The sequence below is a fragment of the Colobus angolensis genome, unplaced genomic scaffold (assembly GCF_000951035.1).
Source record: "Colobus angolensis palliatus isolate OR3802 unplaced genomic scaffold, Cang.pa_1.0 Scaffold62, whole genome shotgun sequence".
NCBI classification, from domain to species: Eukaryota; Metazoa; Chordata; class Mammalia; order Primates; family Cercopithecidae; genus Colobus; species Colobus angolensis.
The window spans coordinates 2,444,086-2,456,291 of NW_012119821.1; the positions used below are offsets into that span (position 1 = coordinate 2,444,086).

Below are 12,206 nucleotides of genomic sequence, written 5' to 3' on the forward strand. Positions count from 1 at the left end.
ATGCCTGCATAAAAACATGAGGATAGGGCCTGGAAAACTGTATTTAAAAAGAAACACAATCCCTGTTTGATACATAGTCACAGTCAAGAGCTACTGATTTGGTAAATATATTCTCCACTTTTGTAGAACCATAGAGTCAAACTAGTTTATGCTGTTAAATAGAAGTACTTTAGATAGCACTATATCACAAAAATTAAGGTTATTTAAGAAAAATGAAAACTGGGTAGATGAGAGAGGTAGCAAAAATGGGAATATGTACATGGATGTACTATGTGTGTGCTTATGTGTAAGTATGCAGGAGGTATGTCATTAGATAACATGATGTATTTAAAGTTATCAACTATAAGGAAGAATAATTCATTTATTTGCAAGTTTGCACAGGAAAGAAATTTATTAAGCTGACTCTTGCCTGATGACTGAGTTATATCTCATTTTAAAACTTAGTGTTTTACTATTAAGCTCATAGAACCAACTTTATGTCAAGCACTGACAGTACCTTTAGATATTCTTTAAAAAATGGTTATAAACTTATGGAATATAAATGTTTGAGAGTATAAAGAAGTTTATTTTAATCAGGGGAGTTGCTTTTCATAAAAGTAATAAACTGTATTGTGAAATATAAAATTACATTCAAAATTATATTTAGGTATAATAAAGGACAGCTCTTGGGCCAAAATATCACCATACTGTTAATGATGATTATGCTTCTTAAATATATTTTAAAACTGATTAGATCATGTTCTTAACTTTCTAATCCTCATTTTAAAAGTTTTTGCCCTAAGTAAACAGAATTCAAGTGAGGAATGTGGCTACTTTCTGATTTTAAAATGAACATTTATATTTTATGGATAGAGAAATAATTTTGCATAAATCTCAAGAAACATAATTTCCTAATAAGAAGGCATGCCTTACACAACTCCTTAAGGATGTCAAGAAAGTACCAGACAAGGTAAATGAAACATTCTATAGCTAAAAAAAATTTTTTAATATACCTATTTTCCAAATTTCACAGATTTGTTTTAGAATTGAACATACACCAATTAAAGAAAAGGCAGACAGGAGATATTCTTTCACAGATATTAGAGGCTTAAAAATATTACCCTCAACAAGATAGCAAATTGAGAATTCAGAATTGCAGCTGAACTGTGAAAAGGTCTGTGGAATCGTCTAGCAGACATCTGACCTGGGAAAGCTAGATATATAAATGACCACTGTAAAACTATTTTTGCCAAAATGTCTTGATCTATAATATTTCCAAAACAGATGACTTATAATTTTTAAAATATGCAACAGGCTTGACTTAGCCACATGAAACCATACTTACTTCCTCCATGTTATTTTTTTTAAAGTGAGCAATCTGAAGAATCCACTAAAAAAATGAAAGCATTAAACATTTTACCCTTTAATATTAAACTTTCTTATCTATGTTTCCAAACACTTAATCCTAATACTTTATGGGATCTATTATGGAACAGATACTAGATTTTCCTTTAAAGCTATAAGACACTCTCCGAGTTCCCATGAGAAAAATCTGTACCTCACAGAAAAACATGCATGGTAAACAGACCACCTATTGCCCTGAATCAGCACATATAAATAAAATATCCAAAGGACTAGAAAACTGTATTCTAATCTTGTCTCTAGCATTAACTAGCTGTATCACTGTGGACAAATTATTAATCTCTTTGAACCTTAATATCATTTGTAAAATGATGGACTGTAACAGTCCTCACTCTAAGTCTAAAATTCTCTGGTTGTGCCCTCAAAGAAGGGCACAAACAATTCCCAGCCTGACCCCTTGTGCTTCCTTAACACTTCCTTCCTGAAGTTAATGAGAAGGACCCGATCTTCCAGTGGTCTCACCATACACTTATTACTAGGAAACCACTAGGGTCTTTATAATCCTGGAGTTAAGTGGAAGTCAGGGTTAATTTTAATTAAATATTCACAATGTCCTTATATGCCAAACATGACTGTCTCCACTAGGGACCCACATTGAAACTTGGAGTCAGAAGTGCCGGATATCAATCCGATTCTCTCTCTTATCACCTGTGTGAGGTTTCAGGCAGGTCTTTGAATCACTTCGTCTCTCAGTTTCCTCTTCTGGGACAGGCCAATTAGGTGAAGAACAAATCTGTCTGGTTATGTATCTGGCAGTGCTTTGAAAATTATAAAATAGTAAATAAAGTACCGCATTATTTCTTCCATGAGCAAAAATATCAGTATTTATGTATAACTACGAACTTTGTTTTTATTTTTGTATGTTTTGAAGAGAGGTTAAGTATTTTTCTAGTTTAAAGCTTTAACTACAGAAACATATTTACTTATGGCAAACATTCCAACAATTCAGATACATAGAAAAACAGTAAAGTATCTTATCTTGCCATCCCCCACCTCTGTTCCCACCTACCTCCCTCTCCACAAAGATTTTCTATGTACCCTTTCTGAGTTTTTCCTGTACATTTACATACATAGATTGTTAAAGCACCTCTGTATATGTTTTAAATGTATCATTTAATCATATATATTATAAGTAACTTTCGGTGCCACAAAAGAAATAGCACTCAGATACAGAATTTTCTTTTCTTCTCAGCAAGGCGATTTACTTCTATAGAAGGGTGCACCCTTACAGATGGAGCAATGGTGAACGCACACGTGGACAAGGGAGGGGAAGGGGTTCTTATCCCTGAGGCACGTGGCCCCTGCTGCTGTGTGATTTCCCTATTGGCTAGGGTTAGACCAAACAGGCTAAACTAATTCTGATTGGCTAATTTAAAGAGAGAGACAGGGTGAGTGGTTTGGCAGGAGTCAGGGTAGATCAGAATGAGTCCAGGTGGAGCAGGTAATCAGAATGAGTCAGGGAGGAGCAGGTAATTGGAATGAGTCAGGGTGGGGCAGGTGATGGAAAAAGGTTGCTTTATGAGGAAGTTAAGTTTAAAAGTAGAAGGCAAAGAACTGAACATACTGACATATTGATTTTTTGAAGAAAAATTTAAAACTCGTATTTAATATATATGATAGACAGTTTCATGTCAGTATATATATAGAGATCTACCTTATTTGCTGCATAATATTCTTTACTGGGCCATAGTTTATGTAACTTTCACTTCTGATGAACATTTATTTTGCTTCGAATTTGTTACTGTAACAAACAATGCCCAAACCAAATCTACATATATTTTTGTGCACATGTATTGGTTTCCAGAGGTCAGTAACAAATTACGACAAACTTGATGCTTCAAAACAACAGAAATTTATTCTCTCACAGTTCTGGAGTCCAAAGTCCAAAGTCAAGGTGTTGGGAGTGTTGCTTTTCTGGATACCCTGAAGGAAGATCTGATTCGATGTATGCTTCCCTCCTAGTTTCTGATGGCTGTGGGACTCTCGGCATTCCTTAGCTTGATGAATCTAATTCCTGACTCGTTCTTCATCCAGCCTTCCCCCTGTGTCTCAAATCTCCCTCTCCTTTCACTTATGAGGTCACCAGTCATTGAATTTAGGACTTACCCTAAATCCAGTATGATCTCATCTCAAGATCCTTAATTACCTCTGCAAAGACTATTCCAAATAAGGTCAAATTCTGAGGTTCTGAGTGGATATATCTTTATTGGGCCACTATTCGACCCATTACAGCATACATGAGAATACGTTAGATAGGGCAAAAAAATATATATATACTGCTAAACTGCCCTTCAAAAGGCTGTAATAATTTTCACCTCCACCAACAGAATATTAAAGTACTCTCTCCCCCATATTCTCGGCAACTTTTAGCAAAACTGACATGTTAGGTTAAAAAAAAATAATGTAACATTGTTTTGATTGAATTTTCCTGATTTCTAGTGAGGTTAATCATCTTTTTATGTATTGATTGACTATCTGTACTTCTTTTGTTAACTACTCAATAAATTTGGTCATTTTCTAAAGGACAATGTATCTTTTTCTTCTGAATCTGTAACAATTCTTAATAGTCGATGTTAATATTATACATGTCATAATTTTCTGCAAATTCATCACTTATTTGTTATCTTTTACTACATAAAGTATTTAAATATTTATTTAGTCAAATCTATCAAATTTTTCCTTTATAATCCCCAGGTTTTGTTTAACATTTTTAGATATTATAATTGCCTAGATTTTACGTGGTATCTCAAAGTAGGACAAATACAGACCTATGAGTTGTGGAAAGCATATTCTATCAGTTTGCAAATGCTTTACGAATTAGAAAATATTTGAGGAGCCAGACGAGGTCCTAGGCTAAATGAGAAAATATATAAAAGAGGAAGAGAAAAAAGTTGGAGAAGGGGAAGGTGATTCAACAGTCTAACAACTACTGATACACAACAATGATTTAAGCACTGAGAGGGAAAAGAAATAGAAGACACATTCACTCATCTGCCTTCCAGAAGTTTGCAATTCAGGTGGAAGCAAAAATATTTTAAGTAACTTTTAAGCAGCAATGACTGAAGAAAAAAACTGGCAATGGGCTTCAAGCCAAAGAAGTCCATGGAGTTGACAGTTTAATAGGAAAGATAATTCTGATGGGTCTCGAAAGGGGTGGTGAGCTGCAACTCTACCTCCAAAAAATGTTTAAACTTTCCCTGAAGTGTAATAAACATAAAAAAAGTACCCCTATAATAATTAAAAAGCTCCATGAACTTTTGCAAAATAAACTCACCTGTATAACCAGTGCTCAGCTCAAGAAAAAATACATGACTAGCACTCCAGAAGCCTCTCCCACTTCCTTCTAGTATTCCTCAAAAGCCCAGACTGGTTTTACCTATTTTTGTATTTTGTAAAAATGGAACAATATAGAATGTACTTCTTTCTCTCTAAAACACGCTTGTGACACTCAAAGAATTGAATGTAGTTGTAGACTGTTCATTCCCATTACTGTATCATTTTCCACGGTGTGAATATGCCAGTATATCCTTTATCCATTATACTGAAGAGGGGTAGTCTGCATAATTACTAGTTCTAGGCTCTTATAAAAAATACTGCTATAAACATCCTAGAACATATCTTTTGGGGAACATATTTTAATTTCTGCTGGGTATACACTAGAACTGTTGGGTCGTAGAATATACACATATTCAACTTCAGTAAATTTAACCAAAGAGATTTCCGAAGCAGGTGTAAAACTCCTTTAGCAGTGAATGAGAGTCCCAGTTTGCCACATTTTTGTGAACACTTGTTATTTTCCACCTTTTTCAGTTTTAGCCATTCTGGTGATTACGTAACAAACAAAATTATTATGGATAATATGAAATTCCAGATAACAGCAAATCTCTCACAAGATTAAATAATGAGAAGTATGTAGCTTTTTAGAACAACAGAGAGATAATAGTGTTATAAAAAACTCATTTCACTAATAAAACGATGGGGGGGAAGTAAACACTTATTAAAGAACAGACCAAAAAATTGCTCAATCATGGAGCCATCAAATAGTCCTTAAAAGTGGGGGGAAACAGAAGAAAAGACAGAAAGTAGGAAGCATGGTGAGTAAGTGACCAATGGTCTGGAAACTATAACCTACATCTTGAGTTCTCTCATTAAATGTTATGGTCCATCCTTTTCTATAAAGACAATAGCTATTTTATTTCAGGAGTATGAGTTTCAGTAAATTTTTAATTAAAAAATAACATAAAAATATATTTCGGCAAGAACAGAGCTTTCCTATGTGCCAAAGTATGTATATGATTTCCTATCTGTACCATGGAAGATACATTTCTTTAAAAACCGGGCATGTACTTATAATTAAAAAAAAAATACCAAGCACAATCTACCATAATTCTACCATATGTCAGTCTAATAATTAACTGTTTAAAAATCCCAGACTTTCTCTTAAACTCTTAAAAAACATCCTGGCAAAAAGGGAAAACAACCAATGACTTCTATTTTGTAAGTGACTAGGACTAAGACGTGGCCTCAGCCACACGCTCCTGGAAAATGAGGACCAGATCTTGCAACTTATCACAGCCCTTCTCTACAGATTTAGAAGAGTAGTACTCTTAGCAGAAAGTTCAATAAATCCTACTCGTCAGCATGGTAGATCTGTAACTATTGACCAAACTCTTATATATGCTTTTCATGGAGCTGGTAAAAAAAGTGATTAGGTATTTATATATTTAATTCTGATAGACCTAGTTCAAAATGCTTAATCAATTTTTAATGAGACTTTGTAAACAGGCATAGATTTAAAAATTATATAAAAACAAACATTATGAACTTCAAGAATAAAATAGCCACAAACTATGTTCAAGATCATCTGTAAAATAGAGAAAATCTTTCTTTCTAAGTAAAGTTTTAGCTTATTATTTCTCCAAAGTTCACTGGATGAGATTTACATATGATTACTCCAACCAGTGAACCACAAAATGCTGACTCTTTAAAGACAGGTAAGTGGTGACCACTTCAAGAAAAAAAAAAGCATGATTTTCTAGAAGTTTATTTATTTGATGTTTTTAAGGTTAGAATATATAACATGTATAAGTTATATCTATCTTACATATTTTATACTTAACAGAGTAATACAGTTTATAAAACATACATATTTGTAGTTGATTATGTAATTTATGAACTGAGAATTCATTTAATTAATAAAAAATTTTAAAGTGTTATGAAGTATAAAAATGACTGAAGCATACATAAGAGCTTTAAGAAACCATTAAAAATGCTAATGAAACACTAGAGGGAAAACAACCAGGAAACTGAAAGAAAACTTTTTGATGGCAAAGAGTTTTTCACTGAAAAGACAAGAATTTTTGGGAATGAAAAACAGAGTTAATGCCACAGAACTAATCAAAAATAAATACTGACTATAAATAATCAACAATCAATCATCAATGTGGAAAAACATAGTACAGTGCCACAATTGCGAATCTCTATTAAATTCCAGATAATTCTAAACTGTTTTCTTAAGAGATTATGATCAGATTTGTTAAGTACTCTATTTCAACAGAATGGCAATGCTGCATTACAAGGAAATCACAGATAAATAAAATATGTTAACAGTATACAAGTAAGTACTAAGATTTTCTAGTCCAACGCATGTTATGTCAGGTACAACTAGTCACACTAAAAATAAAATGCTAAAAACTCACTCACTGTCTTCTGTGGGAAGGACCTGCAGGGAGTAAATCCACTCTATTATATCATCTTTGTTCACCACATCTAAGGAATCCAACATATCCAGCCCGGAGAGTGCAAAAAATGCAATCGTCAACCTAAAAGAAAAAAATGTAAAATTCCATCTTAACTATCAAACCACTTAAGTCTGAAGTCTTTCTGGTCTAGAAAAATAATAAAATCATTCTAATTTTCCAATAATTTAAACAATACTTCCACCTTGCCAAAGCATATATATATATATATATATTCTTGTAACTTAATATTATCAGTCAAGCCTTTGTTTCCATTTTTCAAAAGGGGACATTTGGGGGTTAAGAAACCAGTCCTACCCCCACTGACACAAACATGACCCACTGAAGCCAGAAATCAGCAAACTGAAGGCTAAAGCAGATTTAAAAAAGGATTCTCTACAAGTAATCAGTACAAATACTACAGGGCTTAGAAATATATGAAAATGTCAATTTTCACTAATTTGTCAGGATCAATTATACTTATAGCTTATATTAAATTCTGGAGGAATATGAGAATAGTATCTTAATTCAAAGCTGTTAACAAATAACATGACTCCTTGGGAAAAGATTTATAATAAGTTTTGAGAAATACGAAACATTTAAAAAAAATACAAATGTACTTAGTCTATTTTCCCAGAGAGGAGCACTCTTTGGTGGAATGAAAAACTATAGAGCAAAACCTTCCCCCTAACACTGTACACTATAAATCGGAAATCTAAACCTGTGCTTTCATATAAAAATCAGTATCTTACTGATTGCTTTGAACACAAAGAATCTGTTATATATAATTCTTTTCATGTTGAGAAGCAGTCTCTAGTATAGCTTGAGTACTGTTACATCACTTCCATAATCTAACAATTCATATGACTAATAATAATAAATTAATACTTCAAATTATCTGGTCTAAAATTTTACAGCAGAGCTACCTGATGTATTCTGTAACCTTTTCAATGAAGATTTTAAGAAAGAATGAAGCCTTAATGCCCTGCCTGAGGTATCCACTGTATGTAACAAATTTACTTCTCTCCTGTGCAACTAGAATAGTATTATCTATAGATACATAGAATAGTACTACAGGTTGAGTATCCCTTATCTGAATTGCTTGGGACCAGAACTGTTTCAGATTTCAGATTTTTTTAAATTTTAGAATATTTGCATATACATAATGAGATGATATCCCACTGGGACAGGACCCAAGTCTAAATATGAAATTCATTTAAATTTCATATACATCTTACACACATGAAGCTTATTTTATATAATACTTTAATAATTTTGTGCATGAAACAAAGTTTGTGTTCAGTACTTATGTGTGGAATTTTTCACTTGTAGCATCATGTCAGTGCTCAAATCATTTCTGATTTTGGAGCCTCTCAGAGTTTTCGATTAGGGATGTTCAATCTGTACCAACTTTAGGAGAAATGAGAAAATAGTGATTTCTTTCTTTCTTTTATTTTTTAGGGCATAATTATCTCTCTGATCCCTGGTGGAAAAAGACTAGCAACTATCAGATAACAGGAGGAGATACCAGAAAGTAATTTCATTCCAACCAAAGCTTAAGGACAAAAATTAAAACTAAAGAGATTTGGGTACATTTAAGAACAATAAATATTTGGGAAACGTATTATTGAGAGACTATTACTACGTATTAGTCAATGAGCTGGGACATTTCTCATATATTATCTCAGTTTAATCCTAACAACACACTGAGATCTATCTGAATTAGAGAGGTGATTTATCTAGGTAAGATCAGGATTATATTAAGGGCAGTGGAACTCCTTTATGTGGAAAGCAGTGTTGCACAGTAGTTCAAAGCTCAGACTCTGCAGTCAAATGACCTGGGTTCAAATTCCAAGTTGGCCAATTTCATTAGACTGACCACATGACTCTGGGCAGGATACCTAAATTTTTCTAATCAGCTTCTGATAATTATTTTAATCATTACTATACCTTATACAGTTATTGTGCTTACCTGCTCACAATAAGTACTCAATAAATGGAAGCCATTATCATTGGTCTGCCATAATTTGGAGGGACAGGAGTAACAACGACTTTAGGATCTAATCACACTCTGTAAACTACAGGCCCTTTCTATAGACTCTCGGTTATAACCATTTCCCCCAGAGGAATGTGCTTCTCCAAACACAATGATACTTTAGACATGGGAAAAACCTCTACATAACAGCAACAAAGTTTGAAAATCACTGCGCTTGGTGGTAATTATGTCTCATGAGATAAGGTCCACTTTGTTTGTATGCACTCAAATATTTACTGAACTAATAAAGGCTCTGCAATACTATAACCCTCCTGGAGAGCTCTAACAGGGTCTTTGGTTTTGATGTAACATATAAAGTGAATGATTCTTTATAGTCAGGTACAATTAGCATCTACTAATGTAGTTTATTAAAGCGTTATTAAGGAAAAGGACAAAAAGAAGACAGAGACAAAAGTGGAGGAAAACATGAAGGACTTGAGGTCGGATAATGGATAAAACAAAGATCTTCCTGTCAGTAAAAGCGATGTAGTTAGAGAATTTATGCAAAAGGTTATAAAAACAAGGTGGGATTTTTTTCTAAATTAACAAATTCAGAAATGATCTGGTCCATATCTTTAATTTTCTAACTGAAGAAAATAAAATCCAAAAAACTCAAGGAATTTACCTGAAATTTCAACACTAGACAAATCAAAACTACTCAAGAAGTCTAGGTCCCAAAGTGCTGTTCCCCACAGGGGTGCTTCTCAAACCTGGCTGCTCATTAGAATCTGCTTAAAAACGACCAAAACACTCAACATAACATAGAGATTGAGGTCCCACTTCACAATCAAACCTATGGGTGTAAGGTGGGGTCTGAGCCCTTTGGGTTTGTTTTTGATTTTAATTTCCCAGGTAATTTTAATGTGCAGGCAGGTTTCAGAAGCACTGTTCTAGAACAGTGGTTCTCTACTGGGAACACGGCCCCTAACGTTAACACATCAGAATCAAACATTCTTGGTTGTCACAGTAGAGAAGGGAGTTACTGGCATTGAGTGGGTAAAAGCCAGGGCTGCTGCTAAATGTCTACAACACACAGGACAGGCCCATCATACAACCAAGAATTATCTCATCTAAAATGTCAATAGTGCTGAGGTTGAGAAAACCTGCTTTAAAGTCATACTCTTATCTGTATATGTTATCTGAATAATCTATCTGTCATGTTACTTGCTCCTGGATATGAATGCACTATTTATATGTAAGTACCAAATACAAGAAATCAGCCATGTGATGGTATTTTAAAATCTTGCATACTTAATTATTAAGGGCTCCTGAAAGTCCAGCATTTTCAACTCATAGGTGAAGACTTAGGTTGAGACTACAAGGTTTATGAGATTAACAGAGTTATGGTGAATGGCTCATGTTTATAAAGAGAGGTCCCATCAGAAACGCTTGGCAGACAGAACCAATAAGTCACTTTGGGGCAAATATCTGGCCTCCCTTTAAAATAGTCTGGGAAACCATTCCCCTTCCGATCACACCAGAATTCTCAAGTAGTCCTAAAACTGAAAGAAAGAGAATTAAAACAAGCCACAAAAAACACAAAGGAATTTTGGGCTGTGGGCCTCTGAGAGAAATAATATAATGTAGGGTTTTATGGTTCCTAGATGACTTCCACTTGGGAATAAACTGCTGGGCAACCTGACTCAGCACAGGTGTATAGAGGGGTAATTGTGCGAACACATGAACCTAAAATCAAGCCAATGATGTTATTTTTACTTTATTACTTATTTCAGAGAATATCTGTTTATTCTCTTTCTTTCTTCTTTTCCCTAGAACTCAATCTGAGTCTGCAGCCTAGGAAGTAGAAATAAGCAAGCAATATCTTTCTGTTCACCCCTCTTCTACCACTCTGAACAATATGTATAAGAAGTTTATCTTACAAGGATGAAAAACTAACATCCCCCAACCCCCAATCAAGTCACTTTACCAAAGAATCAATTCACAGACAAGAGGATTAACCTAAGTGTCTCCAAAAGATGTCAAATAGTCCAGGCTTAAGAACATACATACCCCAAAGATAAAATAAGAACAACAAGAAAGTTGGGTGCGGTGGCTCACTCCTGTAATCCCAGCACTTTGGGAGGTCAAGGTGGGCGGATCAACTGAGGTCAGGAATTCTAGACCAGCTTGGCCAACATGGTGAAACTCCATCTCTACTAAAAAAACAAAAAGTCAGCAAGGCGCGGTGGCGGGTGCCTGTAATCTCAGCTACTAGGGAGGCTGAGGCAGGAGACTCACTTGAACCCGGCAAGTGGAGGTTACAGTGAGTTGAGGTTGCAGTGAGCTGAGATCGTGCCATCGCACACCAGCCTGGGCAACAATAGCGAAACTCCGTCACAAAAAAAAAAAAAAAAAAGAAGGATTAAAAGCAGTCTACAGTCTGGACAGTGGAAAAAAGAACTTAGTCATACTGATATAAGGAATATATTGAAAACACTAATTTATGACAGTTGACTAGATTCCCAAACTTTGGATCGCTTGTCCTGACCCTTTCTGGTGCAACCCCTTCCTTTCCCAGTCTCTCCAAGTGTCTTAAACAATGGACTACATTCATGCCTAGATATCAGATGGGCCTATGGCTACATCATATTGCAGAGTTCTAAAATTATAAAAAAGCATCTACATTAAGAAATAAGAACACAAATAAAATTGATAACCATGTCAGCGAAGAGAGAGCCTTAGAGGATACATTAGACTTAATCATGAAGTTAAAATACTAGCACATAGATGCTGCCATAATACTTCGAAACAAATGACTGAAAGACTGCACGAGTTCTGGAATTTGAAGCATTATTCTTCATTTACAATTGTTTTTCAATGGCTGATTCATCTGGTAAATACTTTTAAGTACAGTCATATATCTGTGAAATTATTTAACTTGTAAAATAGTTTTTCTACTATCATAATTTTTCAGTAAGAAACATCTACTGAACACCTACTAGAGATTAGATGTCACGACAAAAATGAATAAAGCTGCCTAACCTTAAGGAGGTTACATGTTAAGTGCTATTATAGAAATCATCGGCCAGGCA

General features: G+C 34.4%; 1 protein-coding gene across 1 annotated transcript in view; it reads right to left on the reverse strand.

Annotated features, from left to right (window-relative positions):
- The window catches only part of PGGT1B (protein geranylgeranyltransferase type I, beta subunit), a 54,078-nt gene that overhangs the window by 36,888 nt on the left and 4,984 nt on the right, over positions 1 to 12,206 (reverse strand). The window contains exon 2 of the mRNA XM_011963655.1: positions 7,105 to 7,223. Coding sequence (XP_011819045.1) covers positions 7,105 to 7,223 — 119 coding nt within the window. The remainder of the gene's footprint in view (positions 1 to 7,104; positions 7,224 to 12,206) is intronic.